Consider the following 26101-nt stretch of genomic DNA (forward strand, 5'->3'; position numbering starts at 1 on the left):
AGTCGACTATGATATCTTTTAAAAATTCTACCCGACTGTGAACTCTAATCGCAAGAAGTAGGAAATATAGCTGTTAGTAATTCTTTTCAGGGAGAAGAAAGGAAGATTATGGTTCCAAATTTCGTCGACAGTGAGGTCATTACGGATGGAGCACAAGGGCAAGGAACGAAACTGGCTGTGCCCTTTCATGAAACCATCCTGGCATTTGTCAGGAGATATTTCGGTAAATCACAGAAAACCTAAATCTGGATGGCTGGACGGAGATGTGAACGGTCGTCGTCCTTAATGCGTATTCTTTTCAGAATGTCGTTTCAACAGAGTGGAAGTTAGATACGAATGGTAAACAGTATACACGCGAAGACAACAGAAACTTTCCAAATTAATGGTACAGAAGGACGCTGAAGATTAAATAGGAAGATAGAATAATTAAGCAAGAAGTGCAGAATGGAATAAAAGAGGATCTTTTGGGTACAACTGAAAGAAGGGACATGTTGATAGGACACAGTCTGAAGGATGGGGCCGTAGTTAAACTGTCAGTTGAAGGACCGCGTGGTTTGTGGCGCCATGTCATAGATCGCGCGGCCTCTGCGGCCGGAGGTTTGAGTCCTCCATCGGACATGGGTGTGCGTGTTGTTCTTACATAAGTTAGTTTTCTTTGGTTTAAGTAGTGGGTAAGTCTAGGGACCGATGAACTCAGCAGTTTGGTAGCTGGGAAATTCACACACATTTGTGCATTTGGTAATAGTATACTGATGCTTGTGTCTGTAGCAAGTAGAATATATGGAGAAGTAAGTTTTATCTCACCATGCTATTCGTCAGCTAATAAACATAGCAGTTCAGTTGCAGGGGAATTAAGAGAGGAAAGGAGTGAACCGTTCATCCTAGACACCTGTCATCGCTGCATTGGTCACTTCGTTTTTCGGAAAATTCCTTGGAAGACATATTTGTCTTTTTCGATAGTTCAGACATAGCCGCTAAAGTGGGAATTGGAATAATAATCAACTGTTGAGTGTAGCTAAACTAAAACTCGCAATGGGCGCTAGGTTGTACGATGTATACCAGGAAAACGTGAGGAAAATGCAATCGTTAGTATCGCAGTATTTTGTGCTGATAAATCACAGTAGCTTGGAAACATAGACCATCTCTCAATTGTAAAATCCAGCATACAGCTAAGTGTACAGAACTGTGGCCCATACAACAATGTTAGCATTTATTTACGTTTTTCGTAATTCGCTTCTCGTGCAATGACTGAACGAGAAAAAAAAAATGGCTCTGAGTACTATGGGACTTAACTGCTGTGGTCATCAGTCCTCTAGAACTTAGAACTAGTTAAACCTAACTAACCTAAGGACATCACACACATCCATGCCCGAGGCAGGATTCGAATCTGCGACTGTAGCGTGACTGAACGAGACTTCAAAAGACATTATACACATTGATCTTGGATATCGACATTTGGCCTCATTATCCTGGATGTTTCTGTAAGAGCATGCAAAAGTTTAACAGGACGAAACAAGATGCTTCACTGAGAAATTTCAGTAGCGAACCGGGGATTGGAGAAGCCAGCTTTTGGAGATGACAGGAATAAAATCACATTGCTGTCTTCTTTTTTATTCACATCAGTTACAGTTAACAGCAATTACCATTTGTACTGTATCTTACTGAATGGGCTGATACTGACGGCCACCAACCTCAGTGCAATCATGATATCGAAGAACGAGATTCTGTTGCACGCTCACAAATATCTCTGGTGTGTCTCGAATCACATCACAGGCAGCTACAATTCTGGCAATAATCCCTCTCCATATCCGCTGAGGTCTCATATGCAAGTGGCTTTAGATATCCCCACTGGAAATAATCAGGGGGATTCATGTCAGGTGACCTCACAGGTCATGAAATAGGACCTCAGATTCAAGTCCAGTGACCACTTGAGAGGGCTGCGGACGTCCACACCGAAGCGAGGCAGTGCACCATCATGTCGTTTCCACATCCCCTCAGGGACAGCCAAGGGGACAGTGTAAATACGATACAACAGAGCCACCTTACGAATAATTAAAATAAATAAAACCTGCATCATGACTTCCTAGTAATCAGGATCATCCTCGTTTTCTTGGAGGAAATAATAAACCTACATGTAAATAAACAACGCAGTAGATGTAAATCTGTACCCATGTTAGTCATGAATAATGTGGAAAACAGGAATGCTAGACAAAGAGATCGACAAGTTTGTTTCCATATCTCCTTTAGCTGGTTTATCCAACTCCATGTTTCGTACCTCAAATTGTACAGTGAAGCATTCTCTATATCTGGTTACATTTTCGCACGCTCTTACGGAAAGACCCTGTACTTTGTCCCTCTGCAGGCTATTCTGGGTGGCGAGTGGAATATTGCAAGAGCTTTCCACTTTAGGGCGATCAATAGAGGTACTGACCGAACCAGTCGATAGGTAACGAGGCAATCAGCGACGAAATTTTCGCGTTGAAATAGACTTCAGAAACGGAAGCGTGTCAGCTACTGTTAGAATCCAATGTATATTAGCTTTCTTTCAATGTGGGAATATTTATTAATGCAGATAAACAATAGCAGAATGACTTAAGTTATATACAGAAAGGAGAGAGACTTTTTACCAGATAACTACGTATGCGACTATTGTCATTGAGACAATGAGAAGTCAGTGCTACGAACCGAGTGAAAGAATGGCCACAAAGCAAGAAAAACAACGCTACGTTCTGTCAATCCCGTTTCATTAACCACTACCGCCGCCAGTGCACACAATCCCTTTGCATCTTGGACAGCCTGCTTCCTTTGGAAGTAGCAGGACTGACGTCACCGTGTAACGAGAGGCTCGTACGTGCCCAGTTCCGCAGGGCACGCTGCGTGAAGGACGCGGTGAGCTGCGACATTAGACGTTGCACGCACTAGTCTATCGTCGCTGTGCAGGTGCCGAATATTAAGTAAATCATCAACGTACGGTGTGCTGGCCTAGCTGCCGAAACCTCTCCAGATATTTCTCAACATGTATTCACCAATTCCTTTAATTTAAACATTTAAGTTTAGACTGGTAAAATTGTCTGAAACCTTTTTAATAGTATTCTAATGCCATGTTAAGAATAAATTCTTTGTGCACTCTTAACTTTGGTGAGAAATTGTTTGTTGAACTTAATTACATTTCTCTTGACTGCTGTTTGCAAACAAGATAACTGGCCTCAAATTGATCTGAAATCTGATTAGCTGAAATTCATAGACAAATCAGACCTGCCGCTTCGGAAAGCTTCATTTACACTTATTTACTAGCAAGTCATAGTAGCTGAGTTTTAAGCAAATGAAAGATCTTTTTTTTTTTCCTTTTTCTTTCGTCACCAGTCTTGTGATTGATTAAATGTGACAGACCACGAAATCCTCTGCTGTGCCAACCTTTTTATCTCAGATTACTAACTGCAACCTACAACCTCAATTATCTGTTGGATGTATCCCAACCTCTGTCTTCCTCCACAATTTTTACCATCTACAGCTTCCTGTAGTAAAATGGAAATTATTCGTTCTGTCACTTCTTCTCGTCAGTGTTTTCCACGTATTCCCTTACGGGCCGATTCTGCAGGGAGCCTCCTCATTCTTTACCTTATTAGTCCTCCTAATATTCGACATTCTTCTGTAGCACCACACCTCAAATGCTTCGATTCTCATCTGTTCCGGCTTTTTCAGTCAACCTCCCACTATCATAACATGCTGTGCTCCTAACACACATTCTTAGAAATTTCTCCTCACATTAAGGCCCCTCTTTGATACTAGTAGACTTCCCTTAGCTAGAAATGTCGCGCTTATCCTCCTTGCTTTGTCCATCATACGTTATGTTGTTGCCCAGTAGCACAATTCCGTAACTTCGTGATCCCAAATTCTGATGTTAGGTTTCTCGGTATTCTCGTTTCTGCTATTTCTCATTACTTTCCTCTTTCTTCGATTTTCTCTCAACCCACATTTTGTAATCGCTAGACTATTCATTCCATTGAACCACTCCTGTAGTGCCTCTTCACTTTCACGGAGTATAGAAATGTAATCAGCGAATATTATCAGTGATACCCTTTCGCCCTGAATTTTAATCCCGTTCATAAAATTTTGTTGTTTCCCTCATTGTTTCTTCGACGAAAATGTTGAACAGTAGGGACGAAAGTGTAAGTCTCTGGGTTTACACCCTTTTTAATAAGATCGCTTCGTTCTTGGTATTCTGTTCTTATTTCTCACTCTTGGTTTATGTACATATTGAATATTACCCGTCTTTCCCTACAACGTATCCCTAGGTTTTTTAGAATTTCGAACATTTTACACCACCGTACTCTACCGAATGCTTTTTCCAGGACGACAAATCCTATCGACATGTCACGATTTTTCTTCACTCTTGCTTCCGTTATCAACCGCAGTGTCAGAACTGCCTCTCTGGTGTCTTTACCTTCCCTAAATCCAAACTGACCGTCATGAAACAGATTAGTTCTTCTGTACATTGTTCTTGTCAGGAACTTGCATGCATGAGATATTACGCTGGCCACCCAATAATTTTCGCACTTGCCATTTCTTGGTATCTTCGTAATTGTGTTAACGATGTTTTCTGGAAGTCTGATGGCATATGGCCAGTCTTATACAGTCAACAAACCAACGTTAATAGTAGTTTTCTTGCCACTTCCCAAGGTTTTTAGAAATTACAATGGAATGTTATCTATCTCTTCCGCCTTATTTGACCTTAAGTCGTCCAGAGCTCTGTGAAAATCCGATTGATGCCCCACCTCTTCCATATCGCCTCAGCTTTCTTCTTCTGTAATTTCATCAGAAAACTCCTCCCCCTCATAGAGGCCTTCAGTGTGCCCTTTCCACCTATTCGCTTTCTCCTCTGCACTTACCAGTGCAGTTCATATTGCACTCTTAATGTTTCAAATTTAATCGAAGATTGTGTTGATTTTTGTATAATATGAGTCAGTTTTTCCGGTAATCATTTCTTTCTCGATTTCTTCACATTTTTCGAGGAGCCATTTCGCCTTAGCTTGCTAGCAATTCCTATTTATTTCATTCCTAAGTGATTCGTATTTCTGTATGTCTAAATTTCTCTTATCATTTTTGTAATTCATTCTTTCATCGATAAACTGAATTATTTCTCCTGTTACCCATACTTTCTTCACAGTTCCCTTCCTGGTTAAATTTTTCTTTCCAGTTTTTATGATTGCCCTTCTTAGGGATGTCCATTCCTCTTCAACTAAACTGATGACTGAGCTATTCATGGTCACAGTATCAATAGCCTCAGAGAATGTTAAGCGTATGTCTTCATTCCTTAGTACTTTCGTATCCCACTTTTTTGCGCATTTCTTCTTCCTGAGTAGTATTATAAACTTCATCCTATTCTTCATGATAGCTAAATTGCGACCTGGCTATGCTTTACAAGCCGATATCTGATTTTGGACATGTCTGCCTGACCATGATGTAATCTAACTGGCATCTTCCTGTGTTTCCTAACCTTCTCCAAGTACATCTCTTCCTCTTGTGAACCGAGCGAGGTGGCGCAGTGGTTAGACACTGGACTCGCATTCGGGAGGACGACGGTTCAATCCCGCGTCCGGCCATCCTGATTTAGGTTTTCCGTGATTTCCCTAAATCGCTCCAGGCAAATGCCGGTATGGTTCCTTTGAAAGGGCACGGCCGACTTCCTTCCCCGTCCTTCCCTAATCCGATGAGACCGATGACCTCGCTGTCTGGTCTCCTTCCCCGAAACAACCAACCAACCACCCTCTTGTGATTCTTGAAAAGAGTATTCACAATTACTAGCTGAAATTTATTGCCGAACTCAGTCAGTCCTTCTTCTCTCTCATTTTCATTATCATGCCCATATTGTCCCGTAACCACTACTTCTACTAGTCCCCCACAACCGCACTCCAATCCCCCATTAACTATTACACTTTATCTCCCTTTATGAATTTAATTATTATTATCATATGCTTCCTCCGTCTTTTCTTCTTCTGTCTGCGACGTCGGCATGTGCACCTGAAATATTGGTGCTGGTTTTCTGTCGATTCTAATGACAACAACTGCATTACTCAACAGTTCACAATGACTCCCTCGCTGATGTACCATCCTATTCATAACGAATCCTACTCCCGTTATTGCTGTTACTGCTGCTGTTGATATTACGGTACACTCTGTTATTGCTGTTACTGCTGCTGTTGATATTACGGTACACACTCGTAACACCAGATATCCCTGTTGTCTTTCTGTTTCACTTCACTGACCCTCACAATATCTAAACTGAGCCTTTGAATTTTCTTTTTCAGATATTCTAGCTTCCCTACAACGTTCAGACATCTGACACTCCACGCCTCGAATCGTGGAATGTTGACCTTTAGTGGGTAATTCAACCTTTTTCTCACGGTCACTTCCCCATTGGCAGTCCCCTCATCAAGATTCGAATAGAGGGACTAGTCTGGAATCTTTTGACAGAGGGGAGATCATCATGACACTTTTACAGTTACAGTCCACATGTCATGTGAATACAAATTATGTGTCTTTAATGTGGTGGCTTCCGCTCTCTCTTGCATCCTCATACCGTTGATAATTCCTGATTCCTCCGCCTTTTAGGAGCAGTTTCCCACCCCAGGGGCAGAGGGCGCTCTGAACCACTTTTGTGCGTCCCTCCACCTTCTTTGACAATGCTGATGGCAGGCAGGGTGACTTCTCATACCAGAAGTCTTCAGCCCTCAGTTGTGATGAGTTCATTCATATTTTAAGCAACCCAGGTTCCAGGACATTTTAACTAGTAGTCAAAGGTGCAACCCTACCTCTTTTCCCAGTGGCACCTATGTAGTGCCTAGAGGGAGTGGTGGGGGCAAACTGATCAGGGGTTGCAACACATGGAATGGGCGCCATGTCCTGTTCCCAGCGATCAAAGAGGCATAGAGAACGAGGAATAGGGGTATGAGACACGTAAAGTAGGACCAAGTCTAGGAGGAAAACAAGAACGCGAGGGGGAGAGAGCATCAATTCGTCACACTCGTTGTGACGATCTATGTGTACTAGCTCGGAGGAAAGTATTACAATGATCAGAGAATAACGTACTATGAGTGGAGAGCGTATGGATGAACTTCTCATTGCACTAACACGCCAACTCCGAGATGCGTTAGGAAAAGCACTACAAAGAATTATTAGAAAAAAGTCGTCTGTATTTGGGATTGCAGACAACTGCACATGGAAATTCCAAAAATCGAGGACCTTTTTCTAGCCGTCAGGAAACAAGTAGTAAACTGCGGGTCCACAAATCCACGTCACGGAATTCGTCTTCGTTTGTGGGAAGTATCCAAAGTTCTGAGAGAGGAGGGGTTTTAGGGGCATGTGATTAGGAGTCATACGGGCAACAAGGGACAACACCTCTCGTACCAAGAACCAGAAACCTATGACTGATATGGACACCAGATGGTGCTCATCCACATAAAAAAAATCACAGGCCACAAACAAGGGGCTGTCTGCAAGGTGAATCGTTTGAAGGCCTCATTGGCATACTTGTGTGTAAGGTTCCAGGAAGATCTTACATCAGTGGCTAAATGAGGAGCGCATACCGATCGTCATATGGCACACCAGTCGACGAGGGGTGCTTCACCTGAGCCACATCCGGCGTCCTGTTCTCCTGGAGATGTATGAACGCATAGCACATCTCTCATACAGTGTGTGTGATGGTGATGTTTGGTTTGTGGGGCGCTCAACTGCACAACAATCAGCGCCCATACAAAGTCCCTATTTTTACACAGTGCAATTTTTACACAATCCGATGTAGCCCCAGGCAGAGTAAATCCCCAACCAGGCCGGGCATCAAACGCGGGACACCATGACCCAGAGGCAACAATGCTAGCCACTAGACCACTAGCTGCGGACTGATTGTGTGTGTGTGTGTGTGTGTGTATAAACAGTCTGTAACACTGGAGTCACGCCACTGAACAGTCACCACAACCCTGACGGCAACAAGACCAGATAAATACGAGAACTGTCGGGTAGTAATCCTTTTAACATTTCACACATCCAAGCTTCTGACAAGGATACCATATATAAAAATGGAAAAGGGTACTGAGGCTGTGCAAGATGACGATCAGTTTGGCCAGGAACGATGAAGGGACCAACGAGGCAGGTGTAATATCGGAGTTGTAAGCCATAGTAAAGAAAAATCTGGGCACTTTCATAGGATTCTACAACATAGAAAAAGCTTTCGACATTACGAAGTGTTGCTACATAATACAAATACTGGTAAAACTATGTCTGAGCTATAATGAAAGATGTATAACGTACAATATTTACAAGAACCAAGCAGGTGCTATACTAACAGAAGACAAAGGGAAAAGGACGGAGAGTGTACAGCTAGGATGCAGTATGTCTTCGCTACTGTTTAATCTGTACATCGGAGAAGCAATCACGGAAATGAAAAAAGGGTCGATGGGCAGGATTAAAATTCAGGCACTCTCTGGTCCTTGCCGTGGGAAACCACCCCTAAGGCGGAAGAATCCGCAATGATCAATGGTATGAAGTTGCAGGAAGAAATGGAAGCCAGAGCATTGAAGACACATATCATGTGTCCACAGGACAAGTGGCCTGTAGTTGAAAAAGTGTCACTATGGTCTCCCCATTGGCAAAATATTCCGGAATAGTTCCCCTCTCGGATGTCCGGGAGGGGACTGTCAGGTGGGAGGTGACCACGACGTAAAGACTAAACAACCAACCAAAGGATGATGATCTACGGGTCGGGGCATGGAATGTCAAAAGCCTGACGTGGCAGGGAGGCTAGAAAATCAGAAAATGGACATATCACGGCTCAATGTGGATGTAGTAGGGATCAGTGAATTGAAATCGAAAGAAGACAAGGATTTCTGATCAGATGGGCATAGGATAATATCAACAGCAGCAGAAGATGGTATAACCGGAGTAGAATGCGTTATGAATAGGAATGTAGGGCAGAGAATGTGTTGCTGTCGACATTTCAGTGATGGATTTCCTCTCATAAGAACCGACAGCAGACCAGCACTTGCGACGATGGTTTAGGTATACACGGCGACGTCGTAAGCTGCAGATAAAGAAGTATATGAGGATACTAAAAGAGTAATACACTACGTAAAGGGAGATGATAATCTAATAGTCATGGGGAATAGGAATGCAGTTGTAGGAGAAGGAACACAAGGAAAGGTTTCAGGCGAATGCGGGCTTGGGATAAGGAATGTGAGAGGAGAAAGACTAATTGAGTTCTGTGATAAATTTCAGCTGCCAATAACGAATACTCTGTTCAAGAATCGCAAGAGAAGAACCTTTACTTGGAAAACGTCGGATAATATGGGAAGATTCCAGTTAGATTACATCATGGTCAGACAGAGAATCCGAAATCAGATACTGGAGTACCCAGGAGCAGATATAGACTCAGATCCGAATGTTGTAGTGATGAAGAGTAAGCTGAGGCTTAAGAGCTTATTCACGAAGAATCAATACTGGAAGAAGTGGGATACAGAAGTACTAAGGAATGAAGAGACACTCTTGAAGTTCTCTAAGGCTATGCATACAGCAATAAGGAATAGCTAAGTAAGCAGTACGGTTGAAGAGCAATGGCCACCTCTAAAAGGTGTAATCACAGAAGCTGGAAATAACAACATAGTCACAAAGAACTTGACTGCAAACAAATCCTGGAAAACAGAAGAAATACTTTAGCTAATCGATGAAAGAAGGAAGTACAAAAATATTCAGGACTATAGAAATACAAGTCGCTGAGGAATGAAATAAATAGGAAGTTCAGAGAAGGCTTGCATGAAAAATGTGAAGAAATCGAAACAACATTCGGTGAAATTAAAAGCAAGGATGGTAACATTAAGAGTGCAACGGGAATTCCACCGTTAAATGCAGAGGAGAGGGCTGATAGGTGGAAACGGTCCATCGAAGGCCTCTGTGAGGCAAAAGATTTGTCTGATGTGATAGAAGAAGAAACAGGAATCGATTTAGAAGAGATAGAATATCCAGAATTAGAATCCAAATTTAAAAGTGCTTCGGAGGACTTAAAATCAAATGAGGCAGAGGGGATAGATAACATTCCATCAGAATTTCTAAAATCACTCGGGGAAGTGGCAACAAAACGTTTATTCACGTTGGTGTGTAGAATGTATGAATTCGGCCACATACCGTCTGACTTCCGGAAAATTGTCGACATTATTCAGAAGACTGCAATAGTTGACAAGTGCGAGAATTATAGCACAATCAGCTTAACAGCTCATACCTAACTGACGTAGTACGAGTATTTGCAGTAGATCCTGATGCAGGTAGGAATTTCTGTGTGATGGTCTGGATAGATGTCTACGTATTACACATTACGACCATCTTCACCTGTCGGCGGTCTCTGTCAGTCAACAGACGACGTCGGCCTGTACGCTTTTATGCTGTACGTGTCCCTTCACGTTTCTGCTTCACTATGACATCGGAAACAGTGGACCTAGGGATGTTTAGGAGTGTGGAAATCTCGCGTACAGACGTATGACACAAGTGACACTCGATCACCTGACCACGTTCAAAGTCCGCGAGTTCCGCGGAGCGCCCCATTATGCTCTCTCACGACGTCTAATGACTACTGAGGTCGCTGATATGGAGTTACTGGCAGTAGTTCAAAAATGGTTCAAATGGCTCTGAGAACTATGGGACTCAACTGCTGTGGTCATAAGTCCCCTAGAACTTAGAACTACTTAAACCTAACTAACCTAAGGACACCACACACATCCATGCCCGAGGCAGGATTCGAACCTGCGACCGTAGCAGTCGCACGGTTCCGGACTGCGCGCCTAGAACCGCGAGACCACCGCGGCCGGCTACTGGCAGTAGGTGGCAGCACAATGCACCTAATATGAAAAACGTCTGTTTTTGGTGGTATCCGGATCCTTTTGATCACATAGTGTATTTGTCCGCAAGAACGATCTAAGGTTCCAGTAATACAATTCTGTCGGTCGCGATCTTTTGTCAGTAAACGCCCAGCACTGTACCGTTAGTGTATTTTCTGGCAGCGACTTGAAAACCTCTCCCACTGATAGAGAGTGTCTGTGCCGTCAGATTTGGTTCTTGCGTATTTGTGGATTGCGTTGTGTGTCACATTTTGTTACCGATTTATGACAACGACCTGCTGACAGGTGCTACGTGTAAATTACGTTAATGGTTACAGCTGACACCAATATGGTCAACGAAAATTGATCAGTTACGGTCCCCAGTAACTTTCTTTCCTGTTTGATAACTTCTTTGCCATTAGCGTCCTTTCGGTAGACACATGTAAGATCAAACTACTTTCAGTTTCTCTGTAGCGATAAAAACGTAGACGAAACCAAAGTTAGGTATAGTAATGAACTGTTACAGGAGGTAAAAAGCACGAATATTATATCACTCAGATTACAAAGTAATCTTCACACTGTAACAAAGGAACTTAGTGACTTTTGTGTTCCTATTGTTATTGAACAGACATTCATAAAGCTGCCCCTTTTGCTTCTGCAGTTGCCGTATGTGTTATGTAAGTAATTTTAATCAAACTCTTCTCTTTCTCGAGTAATCTTTGTTCTCAAGGAAAAGTGATTTGTAAAATATAGCCAAGGACCTCATGCTGCAAGTAGTTTATTGTAAAGTTGGGCATACTTACCGCTGATTCACAGTTCATAGCATTTCTCAAGAGGATTATGCAAACGAACACTACTGAGTCACAACGATGCTAACTGCTTTGGTTACACAGTGACTCAAGGCAGTTACTGCACCACGCAGTCGGTCAATGGAATTGAGCAAAAATGGTTCACATGGCTCTGAGCACGATGGGTTCAAATGGTTCAAATGGCTCTGAGCACTATGGGACTTAACATCTATGGTCATCAGTCCCCTAGAACTTAGAACTACTTAAACCTAACTAACCTAAGGACATCACACAACACCCAGTCATCACGAGGCAGAGAAAGTCCCTGACCCCGCCAGGAATCGAACCCGGCAACCCGGGCGCGGGAAGCGAGAACGCTACCGCACGACCACGAGCTGCGGACGGGAATTGAGCACGAAATGAGTTTTTTAAGACAATTCCATTATTCTCGCTCCTCTTTAAATTATTTTTATCTTCCCTTCACTTACTATTCCTATTCAACGTTTCTGTTAGGTAGAATTTGGTCTGGCGTGTGCCAATGATTATTGCAGCTATACATTTAATATTAATCCCACTTTCCTATTTTGCTTCAGTAACCAGCAGCCTCAGTCCATTCCAGACAATATGTTCCAGTGTAATTACCTACAACAGTTCAGGACATGTTGACGTAGTGTAAAGTTAGAGAAGGTCCCTATTTTCCTCTGGGAGCCGGGGGAAAGTTCGTAAGTCTTCTGTATGAATAGCTGGCGTGAACAAGTCAATGCCAGAAGCCAGCCTTCCTTCAGTACTTAAAACCGAGTGCCCTGATTGGCCCTGCGGAGCCCCCTGCAGAACTTTGCACAACTGTGTGGGACTCCTCGCTGCTCAGAGGGAGCCCAGGGGCGACGGCTGTTCGCGCTGTCCGACCAACCTCGTTGGTTGAGCGCGCCTCGCTTTCTGAACAGGCGCCAGGGGCTGGTGAGATGTCGGCCCTCCACAGAGAACTGACTCTGGACACTGCGTGCGGGGCGGGTCTGCGAAATTTCTGGCCGGAGACACTCAGACACAGGCAGCCGGATGGTACACTCATTTCCATTGGAGCGTGGTCTTAGACACGAAGTCAGGTTAAGATTTTTTAAGTTAGGTCATATTGGCACTGGGTAGGATGAGGACTCTAAGGTGTAGGGAGAGTGATTAATTTTACTTGTTTTCTCTTTTGCACGAGAAGTTTAATTGTTTTTTGTGGAGGTTAGAATTATGTATTAACTTTGTTGCGTAATCTTGTAATTAGTGGCATGGACGCTATGAAACTGGTTATTAATTACGCGCCACTTATCTTTCAAGTGCAGCTGGCCAGCCGTAGTTCCTGTTTCGTTTGTGCAAAATTCAGGGCTGAAGGATTATTTCCCTTGCGTGGTTTCGGATGCCACGCAGTCACTGGCCATTCCAACACTGACTGTAATTGCCGTTACTGGAAGGACCTCAGGCCCACATGTCTATCGAATCCCGCTAGGCACATACCATATCTATAATTGTTCATTTATGTGGCCAAAGTGTCCTTAGTTGCATTATAACTCTTGAGAGTATTTTTGTTCTGTTGTTGCAACTACAAAAATGCGTGATTTTTTTCACTAGACGCTTTTCTCTTTATTGAGGTAAAACATCATCTGTGGTCTGTAATTGAGCTATTTACATTTCGATTTGCCTTTACATTGAAAAACAGTTCGTTAAGAACACATTGATTTGTACTTACGGTGTGGCCGTGCGGTTAAAGGCGCTGCAGTCTGGAACCGCAAGACTGCTACGGTCGCAGGTTCGAATCCTGCCTCCGGCATGGATGTTTGTGATGTCCTTAGGCTAGTTAGGTTTAAGTACTACTAAGTTCTAGGGGACTAATGACCTCAGCAGTTGAGTCCCATAGTGCTCAAAGCCATTTGAACCATTTTGTACTTACGGTGATTTTCGGTTGATTTCTCTCTTACATCGGGAAATGCCGTATGCTTACACATTGTTGTTTTTATGCGTTAGACATTGATAATTTTGGTCTTATTTTTAGATGTTCTACAGAACTATACATTTCTTACGGTTTTCGCTACCCATTTATACGCACGCATCTTCGTAATGGCAACGACAGAACAAAAATACCCTCAACAAATCAATAATCCCTGTCATTTACTGGCGATTGAGAACAGGCGTTGTTAATTTCCGTGTCTCTGTGATCTCCATATGAGTGGATAATCGTAGGTTTACTCTAATGTAGATCTTTATCCCAGACGAACGAAGAGGCTATCTGTCCACAACTCCAGTGCTAAATTCACGTGGACCATCCCTGCTTTGGTGTATGTAAGGAAATAAAGTGGAATACACCCGTTTCTAACATAACCATTTTGTATAGAAATAGTCGATGCCAAGTAACTTGTATAGGTGAACAGTATCTCAGCTGTTTAGTTAAATTAATTTCATATGATGTCAGGCTAAAATGCATGGAAGTGAAACATGGACGAGAAGAGAATAGAAGCTTTCGAAATGTGGTACTACAGAAGGATGCTAAAGATTAGATGGGTAGATCACATAACTAATGAGGAGGTACTGAATAGGATTGGGGAGAAGAAGAGTTTGTGGCACAACTTCACTAGAAGAAGGGATCGGTTGGTAGGACATGTTCTGAGGCATCAAGGGATCACCAATTTAGTACTGGAGGGCAGTGTGGAGGGTAAAAATCGTAGAGGGAGACCAAGAGATGAATACACTAAGCAGATTCAGAAGGGTGTAGGCTGCAGTACGTACTGGGAGATGAAGAAGCTTGCACAGGATAGAGTGGCATGGAGAGCTGCATCAAACCAGTCCCAGGACTGAAGACCACCACAACAACAACATATATTTGTGTATGGCGAATCCGTTACAAAGCTTTCTAATAGATAAATAGTTTGATAAACGCAGTCGCCTTGCCGTTTAAGATTGTCTACTCCCCTTTGGCTCAGAGAGTGTTTGATTATCCTGAAAGCTATCAAAGGTTATGCCAAGTGAATCTAAGTAAATAATACGTCGCTACAAGGTCGGCCGTATCTTCGCGTATCTCTTGGGTTTGCTTGGTAGTTTTTGTTTCTTTGGGTTCGATCACTTAGTTGGTTTGTTGCTTCAATAAATCGCGATCCCGTATGCCACATGTCTATAGTAATGGGACACCCGTTCCTAACACAACCTTTTTTTATAGAAATAGTCGATACTAAGTAACTTGTATAGGTGAACAGTATCTCAGCTATTTAACTAAATGAATTTCATATGATGTCAGGCAAAAATTCATAAAAAGATATTAACTTGTTACGCTCGGCATGTACGGTTAAAATTATCCTTTCTTTTAGAAACATTTGAAATTACTAAATATGTGGCATACCTAAAATTCATATTACTAATTGCACAATCTAACGCTAATTATTAAATTTATTTCTGGATTCATTTATAAAATAATGTTATAACTTACTGATGATTATTCCTTTGACAAGAAAGTATGTAGACGCTTTTGCTTTGTAAACTCTTTTGAATATTATGAGTACTGCGGAATTTCAGGAGTGGTGGGTATGTGTGTGATGGAGGCAAACGTATTTCTTTTATGGTCGGCACTAACAACGTAATTTGGATTATTAAGTGGAAATTGTAAAGACAGTGTAATATTGAAAAATGCGACAAAGAATAAAATTCAAGTTATCTTCATCTTTTATTTAGTCATCACGAACCAACAAAGCAAAAGCAAAATTTCAGCCTCAAGAATGTACCCTAGACGCAAAAACTGGAGTCCACAACAAGAGAAAAAGAAGATAAGTAAAAAGTTTTTATTTTGTATATATTATGTCTTTCGGAGTTTTGAAACTAATGAGAACACTAAGAAAAATTTAATACAGATATGTGGGAGAGTAAGATTACAACATGCAGTGAACAATTTATCCACCCACGAAGCGAGAGAGGACCAATGGAACCCCACTCGGGTTAGTAAACTACAACCCCATTTCCTGCTGCGGCTCCGTAAGGGTTTGTAAATGAAAAAACAGAGCGGAGTTCGTCGTGAAATTAATATGTCCCCCTTTTGACGTATCTACGAATAATGGAAAAGTAGTACCGGTACTTACGTGGATCGTCAGTTCTTAAACGATCGACTGTGGACCGTGGATCGTCAGTTCTTAAACGATCGACTGTGGCCTCTGGAACGTATTCTGAAAAATAAATTAATAAAATCTCAGTGGAAAAATAGAACATGTATTTAATCAGCTACTATAAAATTATTGGTCATTGCTATACCGAGACTTCCGTCAACTGCAATAAAACGTTACCTGTTGTGTTGGACTCGGCGTCACTGAAGTCGGTAGCTCTGACTGCCGCCATTAAAATGTAGATTAGCCAAATACTGGTTCTGTAGATCATAATGCCGGGATAAAGCTGCTACGTCAAATAAAGAACTCCCTCAAAATACCTTCATAAGATTTTCAGACTGCTGAAGAACCTGTAATTTTATGAATAAATGAGTTAATTTTCTTTCTACATGGTATAATACACTTTCACTTGTGTAAATTAATGTTTCACTCCGACTAGGATCCTTATCACTCTACAAGACTCATATAACTTCGTCCTGTCCAATATATGTAAGAGATGGGGTGGGAGGGTGTCTTGAGTATAGCAGCAGCTTTCGCCAGCTAAACGAGCCTTAGGCCGGTAAGGACATGCCAGCACGCACGTCCGAGCATGGTGCTGGGTGAAATTAAGTACTTGGGGAACTTCATAGCGGCAACTGAGTGCTGACTCGAATTATTATTTAACCGTACATGGTTTATGTCCCGAGAGGCCACAAAATGATCGTCATGGATGTAAGATTATTTTATACTACTGTACGCTATGTAATCAAAAGTATCCCGACACCTGCCTGAAAATGACTAACAAGTTCGTGGCGCCCTTCGTCGGTAATGCTGGTAGTCAATACGGTGTTGGCCGACCATTAGCCTTGGTGGCAGCTTCCACTCTGGTAGGCATACGTTCAATCAGGTGCTGGAGGGACTCTTGGGGAATGGCAGCCCATGCTTCACAGAGAGATGCACTGAGGAGAGGTGGGGCCTGGCACGCCGTTAACGTTGCAGAACATCCCAAAAAGAATCCATAGGATTCATGTCAGGGCTCTGTGCAGGCCAGTCCATTACAGGGATGTTATTGTTGTGTAACCAATTAGCCCTAGGCCGTCCATTGCGAATAGGAGCTCGATCATGTTGAAAAATTCAATCATTATGCCCAAATTGCCCTTCAACAGTGGGATGCACGAAGGTTCTGAAAACATCAATGTAGGCCTGTGCTGTAATAGTTCCACGTAAAACAAGATGGGGTGCAAGCCTCCTCCATGAAATACAAGACCACACAATAACATCACCGCCTTAGAATTTTACTATTGGCACTACACACGCTGGCGGATGACGTTCATTGGGCATTCGCCATACTCACACCCTGCCATTCGATCGCCACATTGTCTACCTTGATTCGGCACTCCACACAACGTTTTTCAATTGTTCAAGCGTCCAGTGTTTACGCTCCTTACACCGAGCGAGGCATCGTTTGGCATTTACCGGCGTGATGTATGGCGTATGAGCAGCCGCTCGACACGAAATACAAGCTTTCTCACCTTCCGCCTGTGATAGTACGTGCAGTGGATCCTGATGCAAAAAAATAAATAAATAAATAAATAAATAAAATGGTTCAAATGTCTCTGAGCACTATGGGACTGAACTGCTGAGGTCGTCAGCAGTGTGGGACGTCACAGGTGGTATTTCAGCGCCAAAATCTGTGTGCATACTGTACGCTCTTTGTGCCACTGGCGTCTTTCGGTTTTTTGGAGTTTCGTCTTTCCGGTTTCAGCAACAGCCGTTCTCAGTAAATCGTTGCAGTGATGTCACGAGAGGAAATTCTGAAATTAGCACCTAGGCGGATAGGTGAACGCGAGAGTCAACACGAACATTCTCTGGGTGCAGAACGTGGGGCTTGGCGGAAGTGAATTGAGCTCAGGCTCAAGCTTTAACTTTGTGAGCGACTTGGAGCATTCTGAAGGCAGTTTCTGTGATGGATTTTGGAGCACTGCAACTTCCTGCTTATGATATTCAAGAGAGCATCATTTGCTGCAGCTGATGGTCACGGTGGCATGTGATCTGGGCGCGACAATGGTTGGTACCAGTATGTGAGAGAAACAGCGATCTTTCAGTAGGTCGTATCTCGGAGTTCTGTTAAACACAAAGGATCCAGTGTTTTAGGTAGCTCTTGGCCTATCTAGCGTTTGCATACCTGTCGGAAGAACGCGCATACTGTAGCAATATTACAGTACAAAAAAAAAAACTCCGTGCGAAGAGTCCATGAATACCCAACGGTACCGATCGGCCGCCATGTCACCCTCAGCCCACAGGCGTCACTGGGTGCGGATTTGGAAGACCATGTAGTCAGCACACCCCGCTCTCCCGGCCGTATGTCAGTTTACGAGACCGGTTCCGCTACTTGTCGATGAAGTAGCTTCTCAGTTTCCCTCAGCACTCGATAGACCGGATGGTCACCCGTCCAAGTGCTAACCCTGTCAGACAGCGCTTAACTTCGTTGATCTGACGGGAACCGGTGTTACGACCGCGGCAAGGCCGTACGCATCTTACACTACAGGGTCCAAATTTAAACATTACGCACTTCCTCCAGTCCAGGCAAACTGAGCAAATCGGTTGGTTCTTTTTGCACCGGTCGTGCACTAGGGCGTACCTTAGGTAGCTTTTAAAAAGACGATTTTTTCAAGTGCGGTTCCTGAGCAAACTATGCAAAGCTATGACTTTTTGAGCACGGTAAGTATCAATTGGGGGATTGCCACTTCTATCATTTCAATTCATGGTAGATATGCCGAAATTTTCACCATATTTTTCCAAGACGGTATTCTCGGAGCACTTTTTTCGATACCATCCAGAGGTTCAAGGTTACAATAGTTACGATTAATAAAAGGTCTGAGGCGAAAGTGTAGTTTCAACTGACGTAGTGAACAAATGAAAGAGGTTTTACAATCATCGCAATGGTTGTGAGGTGACGAAATTAAATTTTTAGTCAGCATTTCTTCACTAATAAGACTTTATGACGCCCTGTCCATCAACAATGGGCACTTCATGCCCAAGGTGGTACTTCAGCGACAAGAGAATGGGCTAAAAAGGGTTTTAATAAGCCAGAAAAGAACTTAAAACATCATTTATATTTGGAAAGTTAACAAATTCAATAAAATATTTCTAGTAACATTTTTAGTTTTTTAATACATCATAAGCTGGGCATTTTCGATGAACAGTGGTTATCAAGCAAAGCACCCAAAAAATGTAAAACAAGAGACTGTGTTTAAACCTTATATTAAGAGTACTTATTTATAGCTTATATGCGTCAAAGTATATAAATGAGGGGAAGTACATACATTACCTTTCCAGATTGTACTGACCTGCAGAATTCTCTTTTGTATAAGCAGGACACCGTGTTACAGACCAGCAGGAGAAAGTGCCTGTCAGAGCACAAAAAAAGGCGAATATGTTCCCCTTTAAAAGACTTTGACACGGAGTGGGGAGCCAGCTGCATGAACCCGTGTTCCTCACCAAACGCTTTGGCATGAGAACATGCTCGTGGTTTTTTGCGCTGAAACAGAGTAACAGAGAGATATTGGACACGTAAGGGAGAGGAGGCAGTGCCAGTGAGGGACAAAGAGCCAGAATATAATGATGGTGCAAGACAGAACATGGCAGGGAAAGAGAAAGACAGATTTATGAAGGCAATAACAGTGGGGATGAATGAGAGTGATATTGATGGCCAGTGAGAGACTGCTGCAATAAGACAGATGGAGAGATGGGTGGAGAAAGAAACAGTGGAAGCAAAACAGAGAGGAGACAGTGGAAATGAGAAATACAGACGAGTGGAGACCATATACAGCGTTGGGAAGGGGCAGGGGTGGGAGGGGGGAGGGTTATGTATAGGGAAGGGCACATTTTGAATTGAAATTTGAAACACGTGAGTGAAACGAAAAAGATAGGTTCAACCTTCCAGAAAATTTGAACTTAATTAAGTGGTTCATACATTCTCTCAAGAATAAAAGCTCTTCTGGTTTTGATGATGTTTGCAATAGAATACTAAAGATTTGTTCCCATTTAATAAGTCTGGTATTGTCTGAAATATGTAATACATCACTGATTCAATGCATTTTCCAAGAGAGACTAAAATATGCCATCTTTAAACCCCTCTTTAAGAAAGTTGATAAGAGAAACGTCAGTAAATCCCGACCTATTTCACTGCTGACATCATTTTCCAAAATTTTTGAGAAGGTGATGTATTCTAAAAACGTATATCTCACATTGGCAACAATAATATCCCCAATAAATCACAGTTTGGGTTACATAAGGGTTGCTCTACTCAACGTTATTACCTTCATTTTTCCACATTTATATTTTCTACAACTTCTGTTGAAAACTTTGTGCAATTATCTGGAATTTAAAAAAACAAATTGGGCCAAGTAGTTAATAAACTAAAAGTTTTACGAACTTGCGTCTTCTCCGGATGTTCTGGAAAACCGCTGCAGGCTCACGTCTGGGACATGTTTTATTAGATTCACCAGACCAATAACAACAAAATAAGTGGAAATCGTGCTTTATTTTAACCTCGGACAGTTTTACGATGGCTCCATGTTAGCGAAGTTGATAAATTTCATGCAAAATCTTTTATTAGCCGTAACTCCGTAACTAAACATTTCCGGTCCTATGTTCATGTGAAATTTTTTAGTTTTACTTGTAGAATAATATATTAAAATATTTGTCTATATATGTCAGCATGGCAGTGTGGTTACATATATTCAGAGGCTCGGTTTTCAATTTTGTCTATAAATTAACCAATTTTCGTCGTCTGTATGTATCATGCTATAGCGCTACGTTTACAACTTCTGTTATGAAGAGCGTATCCGTTGTCTGTGATAGATGACGGAATGGGGGGGCGGGGGGATTCCCATTCATTTTGTGGATGGAGATTATGAAGAATTGTTTATTTACTATCAATATACCACTTCCAACTACTAAAATAAATAGCTCTAGAATTAGGACCAGATTACCGTCAGATGCCGACCTGCTACCGTGTCATCCTCTGCCATATGCCAACACTGATTACTTCCTCACAGTGGCAGCGAGCCCTGTACAGACGCATTAGATTTATTTGTGCAGACACTGCTTTTCCGCCAACGGACTTTAGTTTCAAATGTGGAGAAACTAGGGAGATAACAAAGTCATCAGACCACCAAAAACAGAAATTCTGTTGGCTATGACCAAATGTTTATAGATTCATCACATCACTTAAGGTTAATAATAATGATGGCCTGATGGAGTTTCTGCTGATTTGATAGGATCACCCCTTAGCTATTTATGTAATCAACGACTTGGTGCACACTTCCTGACAGAGTTAAATGTACTATAGGAATAGCGATCTATAAAATTACACATAGCCAGACCATCTTTAATTATTTGCCTGTTTCACTCCTTCCACTCTTTTCAGAATTCTACGAAAAAGTGTCTACGAAAGAGTAGTGACGCTTTTAATTGAGCAGGACTCTTTAACTGCTTCACAGTTTCACTTTGAGGACTTCTCCACAGAAAATGGGATGTAAAGTGATTCATTAGCTAATGTGGTAATTTATCTTGTTGGTGTATATCGTGACCGGGTAAAAATCTCCAATCGTGAGGAACACAAAGTTCTACTTGGCATCTACATCTACGTAATTAATCTGATATTCACAATAAAGAGCCACCTTCAAGCTGTCTCTCGATCGTTGCATTCTTGAACGGCGAGTGGGAAAAACGAGCACCTAAATTTTTCTCTGCGAGCCCTGATTTCTCTTATTTTATCGTGATTATCATTTCTCCCTATGTAGGTGAGTTACAACAGAATGTTTTTGCAATCGGAGGAGAAAACTGGTGATTGAAATTTCATGAGAACATCCCGTCGCAACGAAAAACGCCTTTCTTTTAATGACTGCCACTCCAATTCACGTATCATGTCTGCGGCACTATCTCCCCTGTTTCGTGATAGTACAAAACGAGCTGCCCTTCTTTGAAATTTATCGATGTCATACGTCAGTCCCACCTGATGCGGATCCCACACCGCACACCAGTACTCCAAAATAGGGCGGATAAGCTTGGTGTAAGTATTCTCTTTAGTAGACCTGTTACAGCCTTTGAAGTGTTCTGCCATTGAAAGTCTTTGATTTGTTCTACTTGTGGTGTCACCGCCAGACACCACACTTTAAATCGGCCGCGGTCCATTAGTATACGCCGGACCCGCGTGTCGCCTCTGTCAGTAATTGCAGACCGAGCGCCACCACACGCCAGGTCTAGAGAGACTTACTAGCACTCGCCCCAGTTGTACAGCCGACTTTGCTAGCGATGCTACACTGACGAAGACTCTCTCATTTGCCGAGACGATAGTTAGCATAGCCTTCAGCTAAGTCAATTGCTACGACCTAGCAAGGCGCCGTATTCAATTGATAATTAATGTTATGAAGCATGTCCCGTAACGAGAGATGTTATACAATTATGGATTAAAGTTAAGTATTCAAGAAGCTACGTACTTTTCTTTATAGCATTCATCACGTATCCTGTTTCAGACCTCACGCCAGCCTGCGTGAGTTTAAGCGCGTGCCTTTCGGCTTCCTCTCATTGTGTCTAGGCTGTCTTGTCTAGACACAACACTATCCATAATATTATCCATGTGATCGTAACAATTTAGGTTATTTGTATTTGTAATCCCTAAGTATTTAGCTGCATTTACGCCCTTGAGATTTGTGTGACTTATCATGTAATCAAAATTTGGTGGATTTCTTTTAGTACTCATGTGAAATTTCACACATTTCATAATTAATGACATTCGTATCGGAAGTCATAGGGTGTTATAGGCGTGAAACTAACCTCTGACTGAGGGGGAACACGACGTGTGAGTTCCGAATGGGCACACTCTCGCTCTTAATCTCCATGAATAACCTTGTAGAGACTCTAGCGTGCGGTTAAAAAACTGTAGATCGTGACCCAAGCACACTAATCAAGAATCCAAACTCAGCCCCATAAAACAAGGATGACAGCCGAAGATGCGGTTCACAGTTGGCAGTTTATGAGTCTTAATACCACAGTGAGTCTCATTATGCGTTTCCAAACAAGCAACAGTGACCTACTTGCAGCAGTATCAGTCGTTAATGGTCACAAAATAAATGGAACAGTTTGTGTAAAATTCCTTGGTGTCCGAATGGGTAACAAATTAAAATGTCGTCAACGAACAGAGACAAACTCATCAAGAACATCTTCCGCTCTCAGAAGCACCTCGCACCCTACTGACCTACAGTCAGGGACCTTTACTCATTCTGCCTCTTGTCACATTGATTTGCGGTAATGTCTCCTGGTGCAGTGTACCGAAAGCAGATAAAGTGTTTATTCCGCGGGTGTGGACAGTAAGATTATTGCGGTACGTAGATAATCTTGCTTAACTCTTACAGTTGTTTCACTACTTCCAAATACGTTTATTGTAGCCGACAATTACAATCGGTTTTACCAGAGCACAGGGCGATTCAAAAGACTGCGCAGAAACTGTAACAGGTGCCACAGTTTTTTCGTCGGGAATTGGTGATACGTACACGAGGCTTTTGATACGCCCCTACAAAATTAAAAATAATTTTTGGGGGTCGTCAGATGTGGAGAGCGAGGTGACCATGCACCTGGACCACCTCTACCTGTCCAGCGTCTGAGTTACGTGGAACTGAGTGCGCCACGTACATCAAAGGAAAATGTGCTAATGCTCTTCCTATTGGCCATTTCTGCAATGCACAACATTGTCGACTAAACAGTACACTGCTGAAGTTCAGAAGCATTTTCATTGACTGTCTTGTTGTTCCTGAAATTCCATAGCCTGAGATTTAGTTCCAACTGGTAAGGTTGTTTCATTTTGGCTAACCGGTCAGCTCCTTCGGGTTGTGTGCAGTCTTTCAAATAACTGTACATAACGTAATGAATTCTACGTCCAACTGTCCACAATATTCTTTCTTGTTTTAGGAAAAACATTGATCAGTCCTCAGTGCCTGAAGGTCGGTCAACTGGGAAATAGGGCTTACATATACTGCCACTTTGTGGAAGAAGCTTGCTGCAAGTATCCACTGCTCATACTGCTCCGACATGCTTAAATCTAGGGTAAAATTAGTTCAGAGCTTTGAAAAACATACAAGATGCGACGACAGTAAATATTGGTAGTAATGGCACTGTTAAAATTATGCTGTAAGAGTAATCTGCTATTGTGCATAGCTCGTGTTAACCAATACAGGAAGGCATCAGACGAGCTGTTGCGTTCCAGGTCATGGAACATCGCAATAACCAATCAAGATCAAGTTCCTTCTAAATGGTTCAAATGGCTTTCACCACTATGGGACTTAACATCTGAGGTCATCAGTCCCCTGGAACTTAGAACTACTTTAACCTAACCTAAGGACATCATACACATCGATGCCCGAGGCAGGATTCTAACCGGCGACCGTAGCGATCGCTCAGTTCCACACTGAAGCGCCTAGAACAGTTCGGCCACAGTGGCGGACTAAGTTCCTTCTCCTTCTTCCTTAAGTGACCAATTAAACGAACTATCTTTATAAAATTACAACGTAATGGCATGCAGAGTGAACAGTGACAACAAAATATAAGGGACACGGCATAGCTAGAGCGCTGCTAGTGGCCGAAACGTTGGCTTCTCTCCAGCAGCAGCAGTTTCATACATGATGACGCGGTACGACACCCAGAAAACGTTTATGTTGACAGACTCTGGCCTCGGAAGCCTATCCAATTATAACAGTATAATGAGTCACTGTCCTCTAACATTACCTTTCTTTATATAGAGATAACCGACACCATGCGTACTATCGATTCTTGCATAGGTTAAAATTATCTCAGCTGTTTCATTAAAAGAATTCATATGATTTTCTATACGATGTAGTCTATGTCAGGCTACAATATATAAGAAAGAAATTAATGTGTTACAATTGATATGTAGTAACAGTTAAAATTAGTCTTATTTTAAAAATAACTGAAATTTATGGTATGTTTACATATTATTAAATGTACAATCTAATACTAAATATTAAATTTATTTCTAGATTGATTTAAAGAATAATGATATATTTTAGCGAGGATTATTCGTTGGTACAACACTCCGTCGTCAGGCCGCGAGTGGCCTACCGGGACCATCCGACCGCCGTGTCATTCTCAGTCGAGTATACGGATATGAGAGGCGTGTGGTCAGCACACCGCTCTCCCGGTCGTTATGATGGTGTTCTTGATCGAAGCCGCTACCATTCGGTCGAGTAGCTCCTCAATTGGCATCACGAGGCTGAGTGCACCCCGAAAAATGCCAACAGCGCATGGCGGCCTGGATGGTCACCCATCCAAGTGCCGACCGCGACCGACAGCACTTAACTTTGGTGATTTCACGGGAACCGGTGTATCTACTGCGGCAAGGCCGTAGCCATTCTTTGGTAAAGACAGTTTGTATATTCTTTTGCTTTTTTAAACTGCTTGGAATAGTGTGAGTACCGCAGAATGTATGGATTGGTGAGCTTGCCTCCGATGGAAGAAGAAGTCTTTTGTCACCAACAATGCAGTTATTGTTTTTTTTTCTAATCTAAAAAAATGTATAAGCGGTGTGATGTTGAAAGATGTGACAAAGAAGAAAATCGAAGAATAATATAGGCAAATCTTCATCGGTTATTTAGTCATCAACAATCTACAAAATCGAAATTCCAGTTGCAAGAATGTACCCCTAGATAAGACTGAGCCATCTACAACAGAAACGAGATAATGAAGATAGGTAAAGAGTTATTCTTTTGTATATCTTCAGTCTCTCGAAGCTTTCGAAATTTGGGCAAAGACAGATAATTTTAATACTGATGTGTGGGAGAGTAAGATTACGAAGTTAAGACAGACAGAAAAAAGGACTCGGTCCTTACTTTAAGAATGAGGAACACTGATGACAGGAGACTAGGAAGCTGAGTTAAGTGAGGGGCGCGACGCGTCGCACGGCGGCGGCAGAGGTGCGGCGGAGACTCACCGGAGGCGTGCAGCGGCGCAGCAGGCGGAGCAGTGGCGGGCGGCGGCGGCGATGGCTGCGGCGGCTCCCGCCTTCTCTTCTGGCCACGCTCCCTGGCCGCGGCTGGGCTGCCCCCCCCCCCCCCCCCCACTGAGCCCGTGGTCCCCACCATGCTCCGCCCCCTTCCCCACCTGCCCCCCCCCCCCATACACACCCACGCCCGACCCCAACAACGAAAGATCTGCAGCCGTCTGACGTCTCAAGTACTGCTTTGCAGCGCCTCACACCGAGGACGTGGAGGGCGCCTTCGTAATCGGGACAACTGCGCCGCTCCTCTTTCTCAGCTCGCGACCTCTCTTGACT

At 42.7% G+C, this 26101-nt stretch overlaps 1 protein-coding gene across 2 annotated transcripts in view; it reads right to left on the reverse strand.

Moving 5' to 3' along the window:
* The window catches only part of LOC126213334 (ankyrin repeat and protein kinase domain-containing protein 1-like), an 85135-nt gene extending 59305 nt beyond the window's left edge, over nt 1–25830 (reverse strand). Inside the window, exons 1-4 of one of the 2 annotated variants that reach the window (XM_049941028.1) lie at nt 25760–25830; nt 19101–19291; nt 15952–16121; nt 15751–15834 (exon numbers count right to left, since the gene is read on the reverse strand). In XM_049941028.1, the coding sequence (XP_049796985.1) occupies nt 15751–15834; nt 15952–16042 (175 nt within the window). In that variant the 5' untranslated portion in view covers nt 16043–16121; nt 19101–19291; nt 25760–25830. The remainder of the gene's footprint in view (nt 1–15750; nt 15835–15951; nt 16122–19100; nt 19292–25759) is intronic. The other variant, XM_049941029.1, reaches the window with a different exon arrangement.
* Nucleotides 25831–26101: the final 271 nt, after the last annotated feature.

The sequence above is a fragment of the Schistocerca nitens genome, chromosome 11 (assembly GCF_023898315.1).
Source record: "Schistocerca nitens isolate TAMUIC-IGC-003100 chromosome 11, iqSchNite1.1, whole genome shotgun sequence".
NCBI classification, from domain to species: Eukaryota; Metazoa; Arthropoda; class Insecta; order Orthoptera; family Acrididae; genus Schistocerca; species Schistocerca nitens.